This window comes from Solanum dulcamara, chromosome 7 (assembly GCF_947179165.1).
Source record: "Solanum dulcamara chromosome 7, daSolDulc1.2, whole genome shotgun sequence".
In the NCBI taxonomy this organism is placed as follows: Eukaryota; Viridiplantae; Streptophyta; class Magnoliopsida; order Solanales; family Solanaceae; genus Solanum; species Solanum dulcamara.
Genome location: NC_077243.1, coordinates 16,712,855 through 16,735,832, shown reverse-complemented (window position 1 = coordinate 16,735,832; position 22,978 = coordinate 16,712,855). Strand labels below are relative to the sequence as shown.

General features: G+C 33.6%; 2 protein-coding genes across 6 annotated transcripts; both read right to left on the bottom strand.

Annotated features, from left to right (window-relative positions):
- Positions 1-8,214: 8,214 nt before the first annotated feature.
- LOC129895669 (pentatricopeptide repeat-containing protein At5g40400) lies at positions 8,215-18,048 on the bottom strand. Of its 5 annotated transcripts, none has more exons than XM_055971403.1 (4): positions 15,948-18,048; positions 12,980-13,317; positions 12,219-12,562; positions 8,215-8,621 (listed from the first exon to the last, which is right to left on the bottom strand). In XM_055971403.1, the coding sequence occupies exon 1, from the start codon at positions 17,857-17,859 to the stop codon at positions 15,961-15,963; it is 1,899 nt and encodes a 632-aa protein (XP_055827378.1). In that variant the 5' UTR covers positions 17,860-18,048; the 3' UTR covers positions 8,215-8,621; positions 12,219-12,562; positions 12,980-13,317; positions 15,948-15,960. The 5 variants fall into 5 exon arrangements, with proteins under 5 accessions (XP_055827378.1, XP_055827380.1, XP_055827381.1 ...); XM_055971405.1 differs by having other exon boundaries at positions 12,278-12,562; XM_055971406.1 differs by having other exon boundaries at positions 12,521-12,562.
- Positions 18,049-19,608: 1,560 nt separating this feature from the next.
- On the bottom strand, positions 19,609-21,256 carry LOC129895745 (probable WRKY transcription factor 53). Its single transcript, XM_055971505.1, has 3 exons — positions 20,808-21,256; positions 20,579-20,710; positions 19,609-20,465 (listed from the first exon to the last, which is right to left on the bottom strand). Exons 1-3 carry the CDS (start codon positions 21,164-21,166, stop codon positions 19,892-19,894), a joined length of 1,065 nt encoding a protein of 354 aa, XP_055827480.1. The 5' UTR covers positions 21,167-21,256; the 3' UTR covers positions 19,609-19,891.
- Positions 21,257-22,978: the final 1,722 nt, after the last annotated feature.

The window sequence follows — 22,978 nt, the reverse complement described above, 5'->3', positions numbered from 1 at the left end:
ATGTTTAGTTCGAACACAGGATTGTGAGCTATATGTATAGCAGATAGACCATCACAGTAAATAGTAATGAGATATGGATTATGGTCTAACTAACTAACTAATCAGTTGACTAACTAACTAATACTGATACAAGATAATTAGGCATTATGTTAATTGCACACTTCAATAACATGCATATCATGTGAAGTTGTACTATGACTTGTAAAGCACTTTAGTCTTCTCTCATATTCCGATTTTAAATTCGCCTTAGGTATTTTATGCACACCCTCCTTTAGAAATTTGTCTTTGATCCGCCCTTCTCATGAGCGTCATATATTACTTCATGATCAAGGACTCTTTAGCATGCTTTAGGATGTGTGCGGAATCGATTTTTCCACGATTTCATATTCTTTTGCAAACATAAGCATGAATATATGTTTCTGAATCTTATTCAATGAAAAGAAAATTAAATGACATACATTAATTTCTGTTTGTGTTCATTCTCTTAATCCATTTAATATGTGCTCCAGGAATCAAACATACAGTGTCTTGAATGACCAGAGATTTAATTTATTCTTATTAAAATCCAAAAAGATACTTATTGTCTTGTCAAAACATCATTTATAGTTCAAAAAAGAATATAACTAGAAAAAGAAGTTTTTGCTTTCAATTTATCTCTGCGGCAGTTTATATGTGTTTTTTTCCTCTAAAAAGGCCAACTCCATCTAGTAATAAAACAACAATTCTTTTTAGAGTTATTACTGTTCAACAAAGTTACTATAAGTATTTATTTATTTTTCTCCTAAATGTAGAGTTGGACCAAACTTGCTCAGTTGCAGACCTAATGCATGCAAAATTGACACCAAACTTTAATTGATACTTATACTGTATTGTCTTTTAATTTTTACATCTATTATGACAATATTAATGTACGTACTTTAGTGATTCAATTTAGGTAGCTCAAGCATGTAAATTTCTTTTCTTTTAGACGGAATACATTGATAATTTCTTAAATTTGTTAGTATATTTTATTTGCTTGAATTATGACATGTTTTAATGAAGCATCTGAACATATGATAAAGTAGTTTTATCAGGATCGGCTCAATATAAGTCGAGATCTAAAGCAAAATTTCAATTAGAGGCCTAAAATCTAAATAAACTTTATATGTATGTATTTATTTAAAATTTATTTTTCTTTATTTTCTTACAATTTTTAGATGCAAATTATTATTTAATATTGTTTTTTGTATAAATGATTTCTTTGGATTTTTTTTCCAATTATTAGTTTCAGGTAAGATTTTATCAATTCAACGTTGAAAAAATTCTTTCACTACATAATTCTATAAGTAAAAAGTTGACAAATTTTAATTAAAGATAAGACTTAGAACCATAGAATATATTTCAAGAAGTTGATTATTTGATCCCCACTTTAATATGTGCTTGTTGTAATGCTTGAAAATTTAAGAAAGATATAAGAATTTGCACTTCACTCTATTCAATATTTTTTTACTATTGACTCAGATTTTTGAAAGAGTATATACTCTAATTTATCAAAAATTTGAAGGAGAGTACAAAATGAATTAATAAGAATCAAAGAATGTGAATGTTAGCGAAGAGATTGTAAGAAGTCAAAACAATATTTTCTTGATTTCTCTAATTGAATGGAATTAAAGAGAATAAAATAATAATTTTTTTTTAAAAAATGTACTTTTTGTCATAAATAATCATTTTTTTCTATGAAAAAATTAGCATATATATAATTTATTCTTTGTAAATATTTGAGCCCCCAAAGTTGGTTCTAAGGCATATGCCTTATTTTGTATAGCATAGAGCTGGCCTTGAGTTCTATTAGACACTTTCTGCACAAATTTTGGGGAAAGCTTATGTTTATTCTCAAGCCTCCATTACGTAGATAAGTTAATTACACATACTTCTTTTGTCTCAATTTATGTGACACTTATCATTTTTTGAAAGTCTGTCCCAATTTATGTGACACTTTTCGTTTTTTGAGAGTCATATTCGAGAACCAAACCATCGAGTTTGCTAAGAGATTTTGGACCAATGACATGCAAATTTACCTTTCTCCAATCTCTCTTAGAGCATTAACTTCCTAAAGAACAACTGTGGGTCTGTGTCAACTCGCAACCAAGTATTCGATTTCAACATCGATTTTACAAATTTTTGGGGGGCCGGACAGTTTAAGTTTGACCAAAAATTTGCGCATGGAATCTTCAAATTTTTTAAAATGAAAATTTATATATTTGTAAACTATGTAAAAAGTACTATAAGTCACAATAATTAACAATTCAAAATATTTAAAAGATATATGAAAAATTTACGGTAAAAAATAGACTTGTTTGAATCTCGAAATCCAAAATGTGCCACATAAATTGAGACGAAGGAAGTAATATGTTACACACATCAACATCAATTGGAACATGTTTGAGGATTTACAGTTTATTAATGCTATTGCATATAATTTTTAAAAATGACATATTCTAAGTGTTTAACTTATCTACATAATTAATATTTAAAACATGCACAAAAACTTTTCCAAAATTTAAATCGAATATATCTAATAGAAATATTTAATCATGTATTCAGATGCTCAATTATAACTCATCATGATTAAAGTATCTCACTGAAATTTACCACCAATTTTTTAAAAATGTGAATTGAGATTAAAAAAAAGTTAATAGATATTATGACTCTTGTACTCTGAATTTCCTTAGTAGAGTACTCTAATATTTTCTTTCGATAAGCTTTAATTGTCTAAACCTACCCTTTCATATTTGATTCTTTTTTGTACTTTAATCCTTTTTCTTTTTGGTGCTGCATGCAGGTATTACCCCCATTTAAGCCAACATACAGTCTTTCGTCTTTAGAAATTTACTCGAAAAAATTGTAATTTTGTCCTTTAAATGGTCGGTCTTTAATTTTTTCCCCTAACAATTAAATTATTACGAACATGAAACATAAGTTCTTTAAGAACACAAATATAACTTGTGGATATTATGATGGAAAAAAGAAATTTGCTTGAGGAGCAAGAAAATCTTGAAAGTAAAATATAAACTTAACTGCTAGCTTATAATAGGAATGACAATGGGGCGAGATGAGTGCAGGGAAGGTTTAGACAAATGCGGGGCAAGGGCGGGTCAAAATAAAAAGTTTTAATACTATGCAGGTGTGAGTTCGGGTTTAGTTCACTCTCAAGGGTCGTTTGGTAGACAAACTAAATGATTCTGGGATTATATATAGTCCCAAGTTTATAATCTATGGATTAATTATCCCTTTCGAAAGATGGGATAAAAATAATTCCAAGTTGGATGAGATAAGGTGAGATATCTTAGGATTATGTCTGAAAATCATGGGATAAATTTATATCGTCTATCAAAAGCAATTTCAATTTTATCCAAATTTAATCTTGTATCCCACCTTATGCGAAATAACCCCTTACTATGTTATACTACATAATATGATATTACACATTTCTAACGTAAATTATTTATATGAATTCTTACTGAATTTATCAATGTATTTTTTAACAGTACGTAAATGATTTCGACTAATGTCAAGTTTGGCATTTTTATTTTTTTTTAACAATAGACGGAAACAAAACGGAAATTCCCAGTTGCATTTACATGTACGAGTATTTTTTTAAAAAAAAATAAAAATAAATTGGGATAGGTTAGGAAAAATAGGGAGGAAATTACAAGATGGGAATCGAACTCACACTAGCAACTAGCAAGGCGGAAATTCATGAATGGGTGACGTGATTTCAAACTTGTTTCTATATATTCTTACTAATAAATTGTATACATTTTTATTTGATTCAACTTTAGATTCAACAATTTATTTTGCAATGCAAGATAGTACAAAACTGAGTTAAAAGTCTTTACGAATTTATGTGGATTTACCCCGCAATAGCACCGCCCACTTGTCATCCTAGCTTAGAAGGTCGATAGGCACTTGTCAAAATGTTATCTATAAATCATTCCCAAGATTCAAAAATTCAAACTTGAGAACAATTCGAAATTTAAACTTAAAACAATCAAACTACTGAATAATATAATGTTCTCTCTTATTAAATTAACTTCAGTGACTTTATTACGTTGTATGGTATTATTTTTAATTTTGTACACTCAAACGTAAATTCCGTGATTATTCCCCTGCTACAATATACAAAACATGTTCCTGAAGGATTTAAATGTCACAGCAGGTTACCTAGTCTATATTTTTGAGCTATCATATCAAATTTGTTAGTATGAATACTTTTTTTTATTTTGTACCTGCAAAGGACAAGAAGACTTGCAGAATTAGTGAAAAATAATAATTAGAACATGTTAATTTGTAAGGGGGAATAGAGGAAAAGATAGAGCCAGAATATAAAGTTTATGAATTCTGAATAAAGAGTTCTAAATTAAAAATAAGTTTTTAATTTGTACCAAATAAATTAATTGTTGTCCTTCAAATAAATTGATCTTTAATTTTTATCCATAGAAATTGAACTTATATGCCTACCGAGGGTATTGGCAAGTTTAAAGGTAAGATATGAGGCACGTGAACCCCTGATCCCATTGTAAAATTAGGTATTTTATGTATATATTTTCTCAAATTGCTATAATATCATATGTGGGCACTCATACACATTTAGTTGAATATTGAGTTAGAGGACTAGAGATCAATTCTTACTGAATACACTTGGTATGCACCCATGTTGCAGAAAATCCAAATTTCTTTGATGGAGGATAGGTAAAGAATAGAGAAGTAGTTAGTGAGATATGGAGTTAAATAGAAAGCGACAAAAATATAGTAAGTGTAAATAAGGTAGGAGTAAATTAAATGTGAGAGATGGACGGAAGACTAGTGGGATAGGGCCCCAAGAGGGAAAGATCTGCAACTTGTCTCTTCAGACATTGCTTAAATTGTGCTTTCAATGCGCAGACACGGCATTTCCGTGCCCTTCAATGATAATACCAACTTGGAACTTTTATGTTGAGCCATAGAAGAAACATTTCTCCTCTTCACACAGTAAAAAACAAAGGAATTGGGTTACTAGTAGCAGTAAATGCACTGATGGGTTAATGCATGGGAGTGCGTTCTATGACAAATGCGGTACAAGAGGACTCCCAGGAAAATCAAATCACCCAAAAATACTACTACTATTACATGTAGTAACAATCTATAATGAGTTGGACGAAAAGATTTGACTGTTAAAGCGACGGAATTTAACAAATACACTGATGGACTGTAGCGTAGAAGAACTTTTACACATTAAAGTCTAACCTCTTGTAGGAGGTAATGTGACATTCTAGCTTCGGATAAGAGTCCTACATCAAAAAATAACAAAAGAGATGTTCGGTATATAAGTAAGCAAGCTTGCATCTAAGGGCGTGGCCTAGTGGTCAATAAAGTGGTTGAGGTCTCATGTTCAAATCGCAAGAAAGACAAAAACACTAGGTGATTCTTCCATCTGACCTAACCTTGGAGTACAAAGTTACCTAGTACCTGTGGGAGGTGGTACATTTAGTCGAGGTGCGCGAAAGGTGGCTCGGACACCACGGTCATCAAACAAAGAAGCAACTCTTGCATCCTAGTGACGCATTTTGAAGTCGTGCGGGTCTAGATCCAGAGCAGACAATATCACTAGCGAGATGGACGTTACAGATAATATCATAACCATTTTTGTGTTAGGCTTGTCGATAGTGGGTCAGAAATTCAACTGGGTTTAGACAAATCAGCAAACCTCAGTATTGAGTGTATGAGACACCCTAGCTTAGAATAAGAATCTCACACCGACAAAACACAAACGAGATGTTATGCATATAAAGTAAGCAAGTCTTACACCCTAGTGATGCATTTTAAAGCCGACAAAATCACTAGTAAGTGGTAAGTTGGGCTCCTGTCCAAACAAAATAATGACTTTTTACAGCTATATTATTTTCTCGTATTAGAAATCACCTTTCACATTTAGTATCCTCACCAACCCTTTCCAGGTCTCTCTTTCACTGTGCACGCAGTATACTTGTCTGCATGCATGCACCTTCATTAGAGCAAAAATAAGAATGAAGGAGCTAGAAGGTACTTGCCAGTTGCCACAACAAACACTAGAATAACTAAGACAAAAGTTATAACGAAAAATTTATTTAACTGGAAGTCATCATAGAGTCATTATGTATATAGTTGTCATACATAATTGGTACCATTGCTTTTTCAGCACACTACTGGTCAGTGGTCATCATAGATTTTTAGGATCCTGTAACACATTGTATTCTTACGGTAAAATACCCGTATTTGGTACAAGTTTTGGGTGAAAGTAAGGAAGTGAGAAAAAGAGAGACATCATCTAATATCATAACCTTATTTGACCTATACCCAACATATTTGGAGCAAGTCACCAAAATAGAGCTTATGTTTATTGTTTGTGGACAAAATGTGCAAGACCCTTGGCAATTATCCAGTATCTTTTCAGTTTCCATAGCTGCCTAGGCAAATTAGCTAAGCTAGATCTTCTGGTGCTAATCTTTCTTTGCTCCTTAGGTTCTATGAATTTCACTAGAGACTATATATCTCTATTAGGAGGTGTATTCTATCTGACTGTCAAAATTATGAAATTTGGCATTGAATCTCATATTGTACTCACACTTGTACAGCCAAAGTTTATTAGTAGTATTTGATGGCATTTTTGTCGGGGTTTAGCATTTAAGTATCAAATATATAAATGCAATAAGAAATATGTACGATGAAGCGGACAAAGAGATAATGAAGATTCCCAACCACCACAGGCTTGCATATGGGATATCCCTTGAATCCACGCTTCTTTATCCTTGTTGGAGGGACGAACTAATAGTATATACTAAATTGGATGATGCATGTTAATTACATACGATATTAAGATAGTTAGCGAATTAGCAAAGCAACAAACCAAAGATGAAGAGTTAGGTTTTAGGTTAAACTGAAATAAACCAAGAAATGCACGTTACAAGTTTAATCCTCATAAGAAGAACAAATGTAACGTGGGACTAAAAGGGATTCCGGTGCCTAAATGCACCCAATTCATATATGTAAGCTAATTCTTCCAGAAAAATGGCATGATAGATGAATACTTGATTAACACAAAATAAAAATAAGTCGGTAAAATTGATATTGTGGGAGTACCGTTGTACAACAACAATAACATACCTAGTGAAATTCCATTAAGTGGAGTCCGGAGAAGATAGAGTGTACGCAGATCCTATAAGACGAAAATATTTATCAAACATGAAACATCTAGTAGACCGGTTGTATAACCAATAATGTTATACAGGATTCAATATTGAACCTCTAAGAGTCGTGAAATCCAGATATTGAGATGGATATATGAAAATACAATATCGAAGAAATAAAATGACCGCATTAGACAAAGGTAATGCCTATTAGGATCTGCCATTTCTACACCGACCTCCAAATAAATCGGTCCATAGGAACGTTATGATGATAATTACGCGTGACCAAAAAAACGAGGTCGATATAAAATCACATAGAGAAATTGTCTCAAAAGAGTTGTGATCTTTCAAAATCAACACAAATCAACCTAAAAGTATAACATTAGAAGTAAAGGATCCACATGGGCCCCCAACTAATTAGGATTACCGTTCGGATTCATCAGAGTCATGTTGAGATTGTATCTCACTCTAAGAATAATTGTAATATTAAGAAGCATCTAACTTATCTTAAAATACATTATTTTTATCATTTTTAGATTAAAATGGATGCAAATAGAAGACAATGGTTATAAAGGATTCATATAAACAACCCCAATTAGTTTAAATTTAATTAATTGATTGTTACTCTTAAAATAGACTAATTTGACATCTAAAAACTCAAACTTGAGACACCGAATGTGGGATGGAGTCAAAATTAAATGTCAGTAATCCTTACACATTAAGCATATCACCAACTTTACTTTTGTCCCCTATAGAGAATTTCCAAATTTGAGTTTTCATTCTTCTTCAAAGAAAATTTCAATTTCATTTCAAAAGTTGGCGGCCGACAAGAAAAGTAGTAGTTACCCTTCCCTCTTTTTTTATTGTCTAAGTAAAACTTAGTACTCCAATAGGGAAAAGAAATGTTTTATCATTAAAGGGCAAACGGAGAGATGCATTAGATGGCATATACTGCAACCTGCACACAAACATAAATGAGAATGCAGGACAAATTTTAAAAACAAAGACAGTAAATAAGCTGGGTCCTCCTAACTTCATTCATTTCACAATCTGCAAACTCATTTAAGATCACCACGAAATGTATGAGCTCTACATTACTCCCAATTTATTCAATACACTCATTCTTTTTTTAAAAAAATAAACATGAGTCAATAACCAATCACCACACAGCTTTAGCAAATTCAAAATACAAGTACACGAATCCACGCAGGCAAACACATTTTATTTTTTGGAGCTGAAATTTCGGGAGATTTAGGGGATTGTGATATCCAAAAATAAGAAGGGGGTGGGTGGTGACTGGTGAGGGGGCAGCGGGACCTACTACCTTGATTTTTGTATAGATTTCCATGTCCCATTCGGATGTCTTGTCCCCATTCTTTCCTGTAACGGTTGAAAGACTGTGTTTATGCCTGCTAGTTCAAGCCCCCTTCCTCACCTCTGCAAAAAAAATAAAAAATCAATTTGAATTTAAAAGACAAACAAAAGAGATTTGTTTGCCAATCTTGTATCTCAATTTAGTGCACTAAGTAACCTTTTGGGCCCTCAGCTCCTTCAATTCTTAGGATACCATATAAAGCTGATGTACAACTTAAACAAGCACTTAATGCATTTTTTCTTGTCTTATAATACTCAGCACTTAAGCTGGTTTGTCCTAGTTCCTCTTATTATACACGGAGTAAACATCATGTCACTTTACAATAACATACCCAGTGAAATCCCACAAGTGGGGATCTGGGTAGAGTGATGTGTACGCAGCCTTATCTTTACCTTGTGAAGGTAGATAGGTTGTTTTTGATAGTTCCTAGAGCATATCCAAATCCGTGTGAAAAGAAAATATAATAATGAAGAAACCATATAGAAAATAATAGAGAAAAAATAGTATAAACAACAAATAGTACAATAAACGAAGCCGAAGAAACAACAGGTGAAAATTAAAACCGAAGAAAAAGGTAATAGGAGAGTACTAATAAGACTACAAATAAAGAAAACTCGACAACGCTCGACTACCTATTAACCTTCCATCCTAATTCTTGATCTCCATATCCTCCTATTTTGGGTCATGTTCTCGATAAGCTTTAGGTGTGTCATGTCTTATTTAATCACCTCTCTTCAATACTTTTTCGGTCTACATCTACCTCTCCTAAGACTCACCATAGCCAACCTCTCACCTTCTCATAGGGGCATCAGCACATCTTCTTCACATGCCAAAACCATCTCAGTCTGACCATCCTCATCTTGTCCACCACAGAAGTCACTCTCACCTTATCCCAAATATCTTCGTTCATAATTCTATCTCTCCTAGAATACCCACACATCCATCTCAACATTCTTATTTCTGCTACTTTCATCTTCTGGACATGCAAGTTCTTGCCAACCAACTCTCCTCCCCATACAACATAATTGGTTTAACAACTACTTTATATGCACAAATATAATTCCAATTAAAAGAATTAGAAAACAATTTATGCATCTCTCTATTCAGTTTCTACGTCTAACTCAAACAATACTCATTTTCTATTTAATGTATTTTTAACCATTGATGTATATGGTGCAGTTAATGTAAGGGCCAAGTCACTTGCAAAAAGAAAATAATGCAAATGTGCAAGAAAGATGCCCCTCTTGGGCTAAAGTTGTACTCTCAAGAATATGATTAATTTCCTTTCGTGGAAGCTGCTCTTTTAATTACCTAGAGGTAATCCCAACGAGGGTTTCCTTCGGCCTTTAGGTGATGGTGACTAGTGAGTAACTGAGGTAGTTGGCACCATGTAATTCCAAGCTCCCATTCTTAGCCCCGCAACATATAGTGGGAATGTCTTGAATTTCAGGTCCCGAAAGCAAAGATAGTGAAACCTCGATATAATTACCCTACCAAATAGAGGGACAACATTGTTTTCATATTTCTCCACCTAAACCATGTTAAAACACTCTAATCCTCATAAAACGAGATTATTGAACAAGTCCAGAACTTCGACAGCTGTTGTAGTACTAACTACTAACTCTTATACGCATTCAAAAGAAATACAAGCGAGATACCTGTCTTGAAAACCTAAAACTGAACAGCCAAAAGCTGAATACTTCTGAATAACAACTCCATAGAAATGTGACAAGCAAAGGAAATTTCATAGAAATGCAACAATTTAAACTGATTCCATCAATATTCATTTTCTGTTCAATTCTAACTTCTTTTTGTTGGAATGGATAAACACAATGACATATCATGTAACCTCAAACTTTGACTGCCTAACTTCTGCTGCTGTCAGACAGAACACTTATCAAAGGCAAAAGGTCTGTATGATTTGATTGAAAATTGAGACACTTTTAGATTCTCATAACTCTAAGAATAGTCTGCCAAAAAAAAAACACAATCATGTTCAGGAAGTCAATATTATAGATTTCAACTCAAGTGATATAAATAAGGAGTTCTAGCTTGATCTGATAAACGAGTCTCGGACTTAATCATGTCCCAAGGCTGCAGCAACTATTATCACTCCCGTAAATGAGTGTTAATAGAACGTTAGAACCCTAATGATGAATATAAAAGTCTGTTACAAATATTTTCGTGAAGTTATTACTTAATTATCACCTTTTTTTCTAAAAATTTGCTACTAATATTTCTTGTGCTAAAATATTAAAAACAAATTGCCATTATGCTTGTAAGAGACTAGCTTTTAAGGTTTTACATAGAGCTTGATACAGAAGCCCATAACTTAGGATATACATTTTGTGAAGAGCATCTGTTCTCGTCCCTGCTCCGCAAACTAGAGAACTAAACATTAAAAAACTTAGGCTTCAACCTATGTTGCTGCAAACTTGCATACGAGTATGTACCAGGTAAGTATTTGATCGTGTAAGTTCAATTTGTACTGTATTTTGAAGGATCTTTACCCACATTACACCTGTTTGACACGATATATATCAAGGCAAATGAAAAGTTTATGTAAGATGGGTCATGTCACCAAGTGTCAAAAGAAAGTCTATATAAGATGGGCTTCGACAACTGGTAAAGTAGAACTTACTACTTAAGTATCTTGAGAATATCACTTGTGTTATTAAAGTAAACGATTGCATTCATCCAAGTGAGAGCTAAGGGGTCATCAACTTATTCCACTTGCACCGGAAATTTCATGGTTCTGAACCTCCTAGCCCAATTTAAGAACTCAATTGACCAAGGGCTTTGGTAGATTTTCCATCAACATAATGTTCCATCAACAGGTAAGATTCAACATGAATGGCTGACAGAAACAGATGACAACCTAATGACACACCCCTAATGTGGTTTACAGAGCACGGATGCAGCTACGGAAGCCTATACAAATAGAATATTGCCTTTAATATCATTTGAAATGGGTCAGCAACCTTAAACAAGAAGTGCAATAGCAGTGAGAAGGCCCAAATCTCAAATATCCTGAAGTTAGTCATAATTGGAGTAAATTCTTGAGGTACAGGAGTTTCTGAAAATGAGGAAGACCAGGTAAAAGCATGAGGAAACTAGAGCAGAAGACAGATCAAATTATATCTTGGATTGAAAAGAGAAATAAAGACAAATCAATCAAGCTACAATGCTTCAACCACAACCGAGATGGAGTAGGCTGCGAATCCTCTATATAGCTTTACCAGGAACCAGTTTCAACCCAATATCAGCATACTAACAAGAGTTACAAGACTGTAATGTTATTTCTTTTAACACAACTTTGGGGTTTCATAAAGCTTGTGGATCTCTAAGTCTTACAATTATCCGTGTCCAGACCTAATCTAAGTTTAACAAAGACAACTTGGACAGGTCCCAACAAGTTAGTATTGCATGCATAGATTCTTTGCTTCCATCGTATTCTATAAAAGAATGTAAATGAAGAAAAAAAAGTATAGACAAAGAGAAAACAAATTTGTGATAGGTGAAAAGAAAAGATATGAAAGGATGACAAAAGCATCATATATAAGCAGACAGATACATTAGCTGAACAACAATGTATAAACTCTTGAACAGCAGGGAATGAGGTCTTGTTATGAGATGAGATCTCTACAACAACAACATACCCAGTGTAATCCCACAAGTGAGGTCTATGGAGGTGGGAGGTACGCAGAATTACCCCTACCTTGTGAAGGTAGAGAGGCTGAGATGAGATCCCTGACAAAGGAAAATCTTAAAGGAAGTTCAACCTCCCCATATGTGCATCTGCATGTCAAAAACTAACTTTAAATCTGAAGAAGCTTTCCATTCTTTCCTCCCTTGTATTAAAACCAATACATAGAAGCAAAGGTCGTTGCTTTTGATATTAACAGAAATCTTCACAATTAACTGGCAAGTGACTTCCAATACAATGGAAGCAGCATCTGACCTTTGATCATTGACACCTTTTTTAGCCATCCACTTATAATTCCTGAAATTTGTGCATATGCTGACAACATATCAGAAATACTACTTATCACAATAAACTTTGTACATTATTTGTTCCAAACGACAACACTGGCTAATTCAGATTATTCCGTCTCATTGGATTCACAAGACTAGACCAAATTCTCGGGCATTAAGAGTACTTTTAGCTAGTTAAATTGAAATTACATTATAGGACTTCTATGAAATAATTCCCTTATATGTATGAACCATATTGACATAGATGCTAGGCTTCCTGTATAAACTAGCTTAAACATAATACAGAAATAACACACAGTCCAATGATTAAACCTTCTTTTATCATTTGTTTATCAAAAAAATTGTTCAAATTCAGAAAAGACAAAGGTAAAAAGGCAGCGAGGCAAATTAGGCAGAGTTGAACTTAGAATGAAACTTTTCTTACCAAATTTTGGTCAGCCATGAAAGAACCCTAAAACAGCTGAAAACAATACACAAAGAACCAGTGAGTATACAATTCAAACTTGATCTGCGGATCTTCTACTGAGGATCTTAAGTTCAACTCCAATAGAAACCAATGCCAATCCATTTAAGTAAGATAGCTTCAGATTTCATAAACCTGTACTCTGAAGTGATTGATCCACTATTTCTGAAACGTTGAGATCAAGAACCTCTGTGTCCAATCTCAAGATGTGTGAATCCAATCACCTTTCAGTAAAGAAGCTAAAGTCGTTTGAGAGCAATGTCATATTACGGACAAAATCATTGCCACCAAGGACTTAACTGCAACAAAAAAGATATTACATTTGGAGAGTTCTCTGAATGACCATACAGATCGACACCACATAATATGTAATGGAGTCATGATGCAAACTTTTGAAATAGAAACTGCGATAACAAAGGCCTGTTTATACATTTCATTTGGAATGCAGAAATTTTGTTAATATGGTAATCCGTTCTTTTAGTAACTATTGTTTGTATGAATTGTCACAACACGTAAATGAATAACAACCAGAAGAGAGCTTACAACCTAAAGTATTAGCAGAGTCTCTGTGTCACATTCTTTCCCCTTTATTGTTATACCATCAGAGCCAAAATTAGACTCACCTTTATATTTCCCAACATCTAATATTGCTCGGAAAATAAACACTCCCACATTGGGATGCAGCTTGTTTTAAAGAAGAACTATATGTTCTTTAACTTTAAGCTAGTCACACAATCAAAAGTTTGTGTGCCAAGAAAACTAAAAAAGTTCAATCTGAAATTCATCTTGAGATAGATGAAGCAATGTGTTCGAGGGTAAAATAAATATAGCAAAACCTAGAAGGATTTAAATCCCAATCAAATTGTTCCAGAATCTCTCGAGCAATAACCATAATAAGGTAAAACTCAATCAGCACACGGTTTAGGAGGTTATACAAAAGGATTAGGAAGTATATTTTAAAAGGGTCAATAGAGGTCAAACCTGGGAGCAGTTCTTAGCAAATCCAACATGAAAATTTTTCATTTACCATTACAACCACAACCACTTCATCATCAGGCTTCGGTTTTGTGGTCTCAAGTTTCTAATCCCAGTCCCCTTCCTTCCTTCTTGATGGTAGCAAGTACATCCAATCTCACCAGATGGATCCTTCTAATTTCACTGCTACCCTGCCAAAGGAAAGTCCTCCTTCGCGCATCTAGTCTCTTCACTACACTTGCAAGGATAGGAAAGGACATCATATATGGAGGCATGGCATCAAGAATACTTTCCTAAGGATTAGTCTTTCCGCTAGATATATGTATTGACTCCTCCAGTTTGCCGCGTAGTTTTTTTCCCACATTTCTCCGGTACACCATTCCATATCCTTTTTTTTTTGCTCTTTAATCCAGTGGCATTTCCAGATAGATGGTTGGTAATTCTCCTATTTTTCCTCCAAGAACTCCTACCAAGCTTCAAATCTCATTTACCTCATTAACTTAATATATGTAACTCTTATTCCAGTTAATGTGTAATCCACTATTCCAGATGTGGCTTCAAATAGAATGAAGATCACCCTCAGCACTTCCAATTGTTCTCTATTAGCATCACAAAACACAAGTGTATCATCTGCATATTGTAAATGTGTAATTTCTAGATTATAGGCTGCCCTAGAGTTCATCCCGGACACCTCTGATCTAGTTGTTTACTTGAGAAGTTTTTAACTTGTCATTTTAAATATGAAAGATGGCGGTCACCACCCAGTCTCAGTCCTCTTCAAGAGGCGAAGAAACCAGTAGGTGAGTCATTTATAAAATTAAGAACTTTATTTTGCTAATACAAAATTTGATCATACTAACCAATCTTCCTCCAAAGCTCATATTCAGTAATATTCTAAGCAGAAAATCCCAATTTAGATGATCATACGCTTTTTCTATATCCAACTTACATAAAGTTCCTAGTTTCTTGCTCTTTACTCTGGCATCTACACACTCATTTGCAATTGGTATGATATCTATTATACGTCTGTCTTTGATAAAAGTCATGTGCAGAGATCCACAAGTTTGCACACCACTTTTTCGAGTCTCTGAGTCAACAGCTTTGATATAATTTTGTAGACACCACCTATCAAACTTCAGTTCCTTGGCTCCCACTTTCTTAGGAAGGTGAGAGATTTGGGCAAATTGATATGGTGGCAAGAGGAATGCCTTTGAGGCAATTTTTTTGCTTAGGTAAATGCAATACATAGATTTAGAAAATTCAGCAATTTTAGAATAGAACTTCGATATTTTTTTGAAATAGCAGATATGAAGAAGGCAAATGGATTTTATATTTAAAAAATTAATTAAACAAAAGAGTATATTAGAAGGGAAAATAAATTCAGACCACAATATTATTGCATTAATAATAAAATATACTAAAAGAAGTAATACAAAAAAATTAAAACAAGAGAAGTAAGCTTAATATGATTAACAACAAGGAGGTTATCGTGAAGAAGCCAAACATGGGGAGAGGTCTCGGAATTTATCCCTGATATAGAAGTAATTAAGTAGCAGTAATTGCTTCAGAAAATGAAGGTAGTTATGTACATTGGAGTTTTTGTACAATCTTCACACAAAAGTAAAGGCAAAGAACCATAGGCAACTTGAACATAATTATATATCACAAGATTTCTCCAATTAAATGCATCTAATGGTCTATGAAGCGCATTTTCCAGAGAAAAGGGGAATTATTGCTTTAACAAAATGCTACTAGACACTTACTGCAATCAGTTATCAACCTGCAGGATCCCGAATATTTAAAACTGGAGTTTGGCTCCATAACAAGATAAGATTTCATGCATTCGTATTTACTTAATTGGTGAATCATGCATTAGTATCAATGTCAAATCTTCCCCTCATGACTGATTTAAGAATGATTCAGCTGAGGAGGAGACCCAATGTAAAACGCATACCTCATTACTGCACTCAAATGTTGGTTTTGTGAACTCTCACAGCTTTCTGTAATCCATCAACTACGTACTTGCATGTCAGCTGATTTGGAGCAAAACCCACTTTCCTCATTTTATCTTGAAATTTCATCAATTTTGGTATGTCACCTTCACCACTTAGAAGCCTGACAATTGTGTTGTAACAAACTGTGTCAAATATTTCAAATTCTTGAGCAAAGAAGCTTAACAGCGATTGAGCCTCACGGAATTTTTTCTCCCCACAGTACCCATTTATTAAAGCTCTACAAACTTCAATATCAGGCGGCACATCATAATCAGTCATTTCTCTCATCAAGGAGTTAGCATCCATGCTTCGGCCTAATTTACACAAACATTTAATTATAGCTCCATATGTACCTATATCGGGCTTCAAATCTTTTGACACCATCTCTGCTTTCAAGCATAAAGCCTCATCAGGGAAATTACATCTGCAGAAAGATTCAATCAACTCCCCATAGACCATATTGCCAGGCTCATATCTGTCGCCAGATACTCGATCAATTAGAGCTTTGGCTGCAAATGGTCGATTCTCCATACAAAGAGCAGCTATTAGATAATTGTATATATCATGAGATACTACAAATCTAAATCTTTGAAGCTCTGTGACTAAATTCACAGCTGAAATCAAATTATCCTGATTTTGATATCCTTGTACAAGAACTGAACAAGTGAACTTATCAGGGTACATCCCTTCTCCAATCATGTCATGCAACAGAAAACGTGCCTCTTGCATCATCCCCTCTTTGCAATAACCAGAAATAAGAGTGTTAAACAAAATAAGATCTGGTTTTAACCCTCTGTCAGCCATCCTTAAAAACAACTGATGAGCATCCTTCACATTTCCCTTTTTACAAAAGCCATTTATCAAAGAAGTATATGTGAACAAATCTGGTGATACGCCTCTAATGTACATGATTTGATACAAGTAAACTGCATCTTTCATTCTTCCTTTCCTACAATAGCTACTAACTAATGTATTATATGTAATTATATCAGGTTGAAACCCTTCTTCTTCCATTTTTTCCAAGAAGTTATTGACCTTGTTCACATCTTCATCCTTGCACAAGACATGAGTTAATATATTGAAGGTACACGAATTCGGTTGCACTCTAATTCTTTCCATTTCAGCATAAACTTCCCAACATTTTTTGCTATAATTCAACTTTGAAAGACCAGTTAAAAGACAGTTCACGGTAATAACACTCGGGTACATTCCATGCTTCACCGTCTTTCTAAAAGCTCGAAATCCATCTTTCACCTTGTTCACCTTGAGAAAAGCCTTAATTAGCATATCAAACACAACAGGATCCCAATTACACAAACCACTAGATGAAAGCAAACTTTCAAACACATCCACACTCTCCGGTCCATCTCTCGTCAAATCAACCAATTCAGACAAAATTTTCATTGCTTGTGAAAAGTTCCTTGTCCAAGTCAGTATATGAATTACAAGACAGTAGTTTTGAGTGTTAGGCTCCACACCCAAATCATTCTTGACCCAGTTGAAGAAACTAAGAGCACTAAATGAATCAGACTGGCATCTCAACAGGACCCGTGAGATTTCACTGTTACTGAGATAACTAATAAGCCCATTATCTTGGATGGTTTTCTGAAGGAGGGTCAAATGGTCATTGTTTCTGTTCTTTAGAGCTGAACATATCAGACTGACAGTGTTTTGGGGGTTTTGAATTTTAGGTAGAAAGTTGTGAAGAGGGTTTGAAATGGGTCTGGCAGACCCATTATAATCTGTTAGAGTTTGGAGACAATTTGATAATGATAATGATGAAAAATTCAGTCTTGACTGAAGATCCTTGAAAATAATATGTAATTCACCATTTGAACATGTAGATTTAACTGATTTTTGCGTTAGATTCATGGGAAAATTCAGGAAAATGGAGCTCTTTCTTCAACGAGTAAAGTAAAAAGCTGAATATAGACAGAGAGGAGTTTACAGAAGGGGGCCGAAATTTGAAGATTCTGGTTCTACCATGTCCAGAGCAGAGGATTGAGAAGCTCTGCAGTGGGGCAGACGTTCTTCCATAAATAGTTCAGGGCTATAAACGGGGTCATTTGCACTTCTTTTTTTCTATTCAATTTCGATTAATTATAAATAATAAGGTTTATTTATGCAATAATATTAGTAATAGGTTGTTTATGTTGTTTAGTTTTTTAGATTAGCCTAAGAAGTTAAACATAATTAGAGTTTTAATATAAAAATTATAAGATCCAAAGACAGGAGAAAGACAATTTCAAAAGCAGAAACATAAACTGAGACAAAATTACTACTGACTTGAAAACGGCGTGACTCACTGTGATTAGAATCCGACTTTCTTGTGACCCGCTTACTTGCTTATGTTATACCTCTTCCTTTGTTAACTCCGCTTGTATTTGAGCATTGCCATAAAGACAATTCATTTTCATTTAAAAATCAGCCTTTTTAAAAGGCAAAGCGTGTAAGTTATACTATTATAATGCATACACCTTCCCAACTTTCATATTTCTCAAGATTTTGAGATTTTATTTTTGGGACTTAAACCAAGATACATTAAAATTAACTACCAGTAGTATCTATCATACCTAATAATACTATTTCATTTCGAAAATATACCAATAGTTTATTTATAAAAGATATTCAACTTCAACAAACTTCATAAACTTATAAAGGATTTAAAATGCTTTTGAACTATTGAAAATAGTATTAAAATATTCCTCATCCATCGATTGGGCTGAAAATGCCTTTGACATCCACCTTTAAGTCCAAAAAAGACTTTTTCTTTAACAGAAAAGGGCACGAGCTTCTCAAAATTATTAAAAATGGTACAAAAATGCCCCTCATACGCTTTTCCGTAAATTTTAATGTTCGTCTGAAAAGTCATCTTGTAACTAAAAATTAGTGTAATTATAAAGTTCTAACATGTTTATTTGACCAAGTAATTGAGTGTAATTGAATAGAAGTAATTACACTCCTCAATTTTTGACATTTAAATTAACATATATGTCATACACCCAACATAAAATAATATATAAAGGACGTATATGTCTTGTGTATGTATATCCAATAATTGAATAAGGTATGCAATAAATACACTATACATCTAATTTTGTTCTTGCAGAAGAAATTGTGATTGTTGTCATGCAAAAAGAAAAAAAAATCAATAAAATGTCACTTTTACTGTCGTTAAACAACAAAATGTATTTTTTCTCCAAATATTCACAACAAGTCAATAACAATTTCTATTTATCTTTTCAATCAAACACAACTTCAATTTTCAAATATAATTTTCTACTTTAGAAAAAAATATACCTTTTTTCAAATTTCACAATAAAACAAAGCCAAACGCCCACTTTTTAGACATCAATTTAGCAACCAAAAAAAAAGTTCCAGGGACATATATTCTATCTTTTGGTGTTTTTTTTTCTTCTTTTTAACCCGACCATAAAATAAAAGGGTGAACAAAAGTGAATTTCATTAGTTTTGGTAGGCAAATTTGAGGAAATGAGAGCATATTTGAAACTAAATTCAAACGGAGGGCAAATTTATTCTATTTTCTAAAGTTGAAGGGCAAATATGAGTCATTCCAATAATGATAAAGGCACATTTAAGACCAAATTCAAACATAGTGGAAATTGTTCTATTTTTCATAGTTGATGACATTTTTTGGCCCTTTGCAAATGATTAAAAGATGTTACAAACTTGAAAGCTTCTGATACAGATTAATTCAGAGACTACAACATATAAAGATGACCACATGAAAACAAAATAGATATCATCATTATTAGAAAATGGTTAAACTAACACATCTAATTAAGTCTTATGCCTTGTTTCCTAGTAACAAATTGGTTGCAAAATTGTCCTTGATTCATCATCATCATCTTGAGTTAATTAAGCTACTTTCTTGGAAGATTAATTAGGAAGAGAATCCCTGATAATCATATGGGAAATTTGATTCAAATCCCATTGAGTTAAATTGGTAATCTGCATCATTTTGCTGAGAAGTTCCTGCAGACATATTATTGAAGGAAGGGGTAAAATTCTCCACAAAGTTGTTGCTTAGAATTGTGGAAGAATTAGTCAAAAAGTTGTAATCTTGATGATCAGTGTTAACGTGGGACGATGATGAAGGGAAATTATTAAACGAGGGAATATATGGCACATTGTTAGGATGATCATGATGAGTATTATTGAAGTTGAAGTCGTCTTCGGAGATACTAAGGTTTTTTTGAAAATTCAAGAGAATTTCGTGCTGATTTTGATGTGGTGTAGGGATTAGTTGTTGATATTGTTCATGATTTTGAGGTACTGTTAAAGCCAAAGGTGGTGGTGCTGGATTCACATTACTGACACTAGCACCACCACCTTGATTGCAAGTGTGCCTTCCTCGATACGTGACTTCGAAAATGGTGGGATCTTCATCGGATTTTTGAACTTGTTTCGTAGCCAAACAACCTTGGACATGTCGAAGTGTGCATCTATAATAACCTCTGTATTTAACAAACAAAATTTTGTAAGCAAGGAACAAAAAAATAAGTACTAATTGGTACACGTACACAAATGTAAGTACATATATTCAAACGTTTTAATCTTAATATGTTACCTCGGATGTTTAGCACCAAGAATATCTTTCTGTCCATATTTTCTCCAACTAAAACCATCATCAAGATTCCCTTCAATTGGTGCCCCTGGATGAATTTGAACTTGCTTTGTCCACCGCGGTGTACTGCTCTTTCTGTAACATTTTAAGTTTAGTGATCATACGTGAAAATTTAATCCATTTATGCATACATTGCATACACACATATATATAAGAAGAAAAGATTATAAACCTCTTGCGTGTAGCATGATGATCTTTGGGTTCGAGATCACGATCAGAATCTTCACTATGAGGAGGGCTTGATCGCGGAGAATCAGACGTTCCAAAAATGGGAATTGCAGGGGAATTGGAATGTGGTAGTAGTGAATTAGTATTGTCTCCAGTACTATTGTATTGGAGCAAGGACAGAGCTCTATCAAATTTGGATTGGATATTGTGAAGCAGGAATTCCCGAGTGTTTTCAGGTGAAGACGACGACGAATTATAATTAGGAGCATTGAGATGGAGTTGGAGCTGCTGAACGAGGTCCCTTCCTTGAGTTAATTCACTTCTAAGTCTATTAAACTCATTGTCAGCTCCGTAATTGTCCATTTGAGAAATTAACTCAATCGTGGAATACAAAGACAAAAAGATGCAGGGGTGGAGAGACAGAGTATAATAGGAGGTGAACTATACAAGAAATTTTACTTGTGATTTTGAATGTAGAAAATGGGAGGTAAAGGAGATTATATAAAGTGAAGGAAACTAAATTGATAGTAACAAGGGATTTGGAGAAAGTTTGACTGAAGAATAGTTTCCTTAGACCAGTCTTTGGTCAAGGGAATTGTAGTATAAGTAAGCTAGTCTAATTGCTGACCATTTCAAATTAACAAACATGTCCGTCAACTGTTAATTTAAGATTTTGAACTCAAATCCCATTTAACACCCTCTACCCCCCCCTCTCTGGTGTGGGGTAGGGAAAAAAGTTGGTCTTTGATAATACAATGTTGGAGAAATAAACATGGGCTGGATCGAATAAATGATGAGAAGTTGGAATGGAAGTCAAAAATATTGAGAAAAATGGAATGAACCGAAAATGAAGACCAAAGAACCTTCGTACCGCGTTTACTGTTCTTCTCAGTTTGTAATCCTCCATTCATTTCACTTGTCGTCCTTATTGTCCGAAATAATTATTATTTTTTAAAAAAATAGAAAGTTATTATTAACTATTTTCATCGTTTCAATTTGTTTGTGATATTTTAACTTAATATGAAATTTAAGAAAGTAAAAAAAACTTTTGAATTTTGTATCTTAAATTAAAGATATGTCAAATGTACTCAAATATATTTTAATCTTGTGGTCTTATACATGACACTGAAAAGTTGAAACTAAAGAGTTGTTAAAAAGAAAAGAAGCATCCTTTTTGAAACGTACTAAAAAAGAAAGTAGGACAAATAAATTAAAATGAATAGAGTATTAGTTTCAATTTTATCATTACTTAATAAATGTAGAGATAGATTAATATGGTGAAAATTGAGTAATACTTAAAAATGAGATTAAAGAATTAATAAATAAATAAAATTATTAAACAATCTTTTTAATTATATGAATCGAAGGGAGTTGTTAGCGAGTAGTAATAGTTGCAGTAATTCGGTGCATGACTGTTACCCAATTACTTCCTAATGGCCAAAAACTACTAGAAGGCGGGGATTGTGGCTAGGGGTTCATCCGAACCTCCTTCGACGAAATATTATCCTATTTATATATGGTTAAAATATTTTTTTATGTATAAATAGTAGATGTCGAACCCCCTTTGGCTAGTTCGTGTGTTTATTTCTTCAGATTTTGAACCCTTATTGAAAATCCTGACTCCGCCATTACTAGAAAATGTGATGGGATGTTGTGAAATTTCTAGTCGGCAGGCAGTAAAACCAGTCGATAGGCGCAGGTAAGCTACCATAGCGAATCACATAGATAAGCCCCAACTTGTCATAGCGTGAATGGATAGGGCGGGCGAAGCACGAATATAAGGGATGCGTGTCTAAACGGTTGAAGAATCTGTCTTGAAAATTGATGTATTTTTAGAAATACCGAGGGTTCGAATCCCTCTCCTTCTGCGAGGTCATAAGTTCTCTCTAGCCTTATCTATAGATAAGAACGAATTGGATCTACTCAAATAATATGATAGATAGAATGATACTTTGTGTTTAAAAAAGACGTTGTTTGACTCTCCAAATAGTAAATAGGACACATAAAATGGAACCAAAGAATATATGATATATAATTGCAAAAGATGAATTATCTAACATGAATATAATCCTTTTTTTATATTTTTTAGCATTAAATTAAGGTGGAAACTTGAGATCAAGTAATTGTTGCAACATAGTTTTAGTTTAGTGTAACGATCTGTATCTGTCGTTAGGA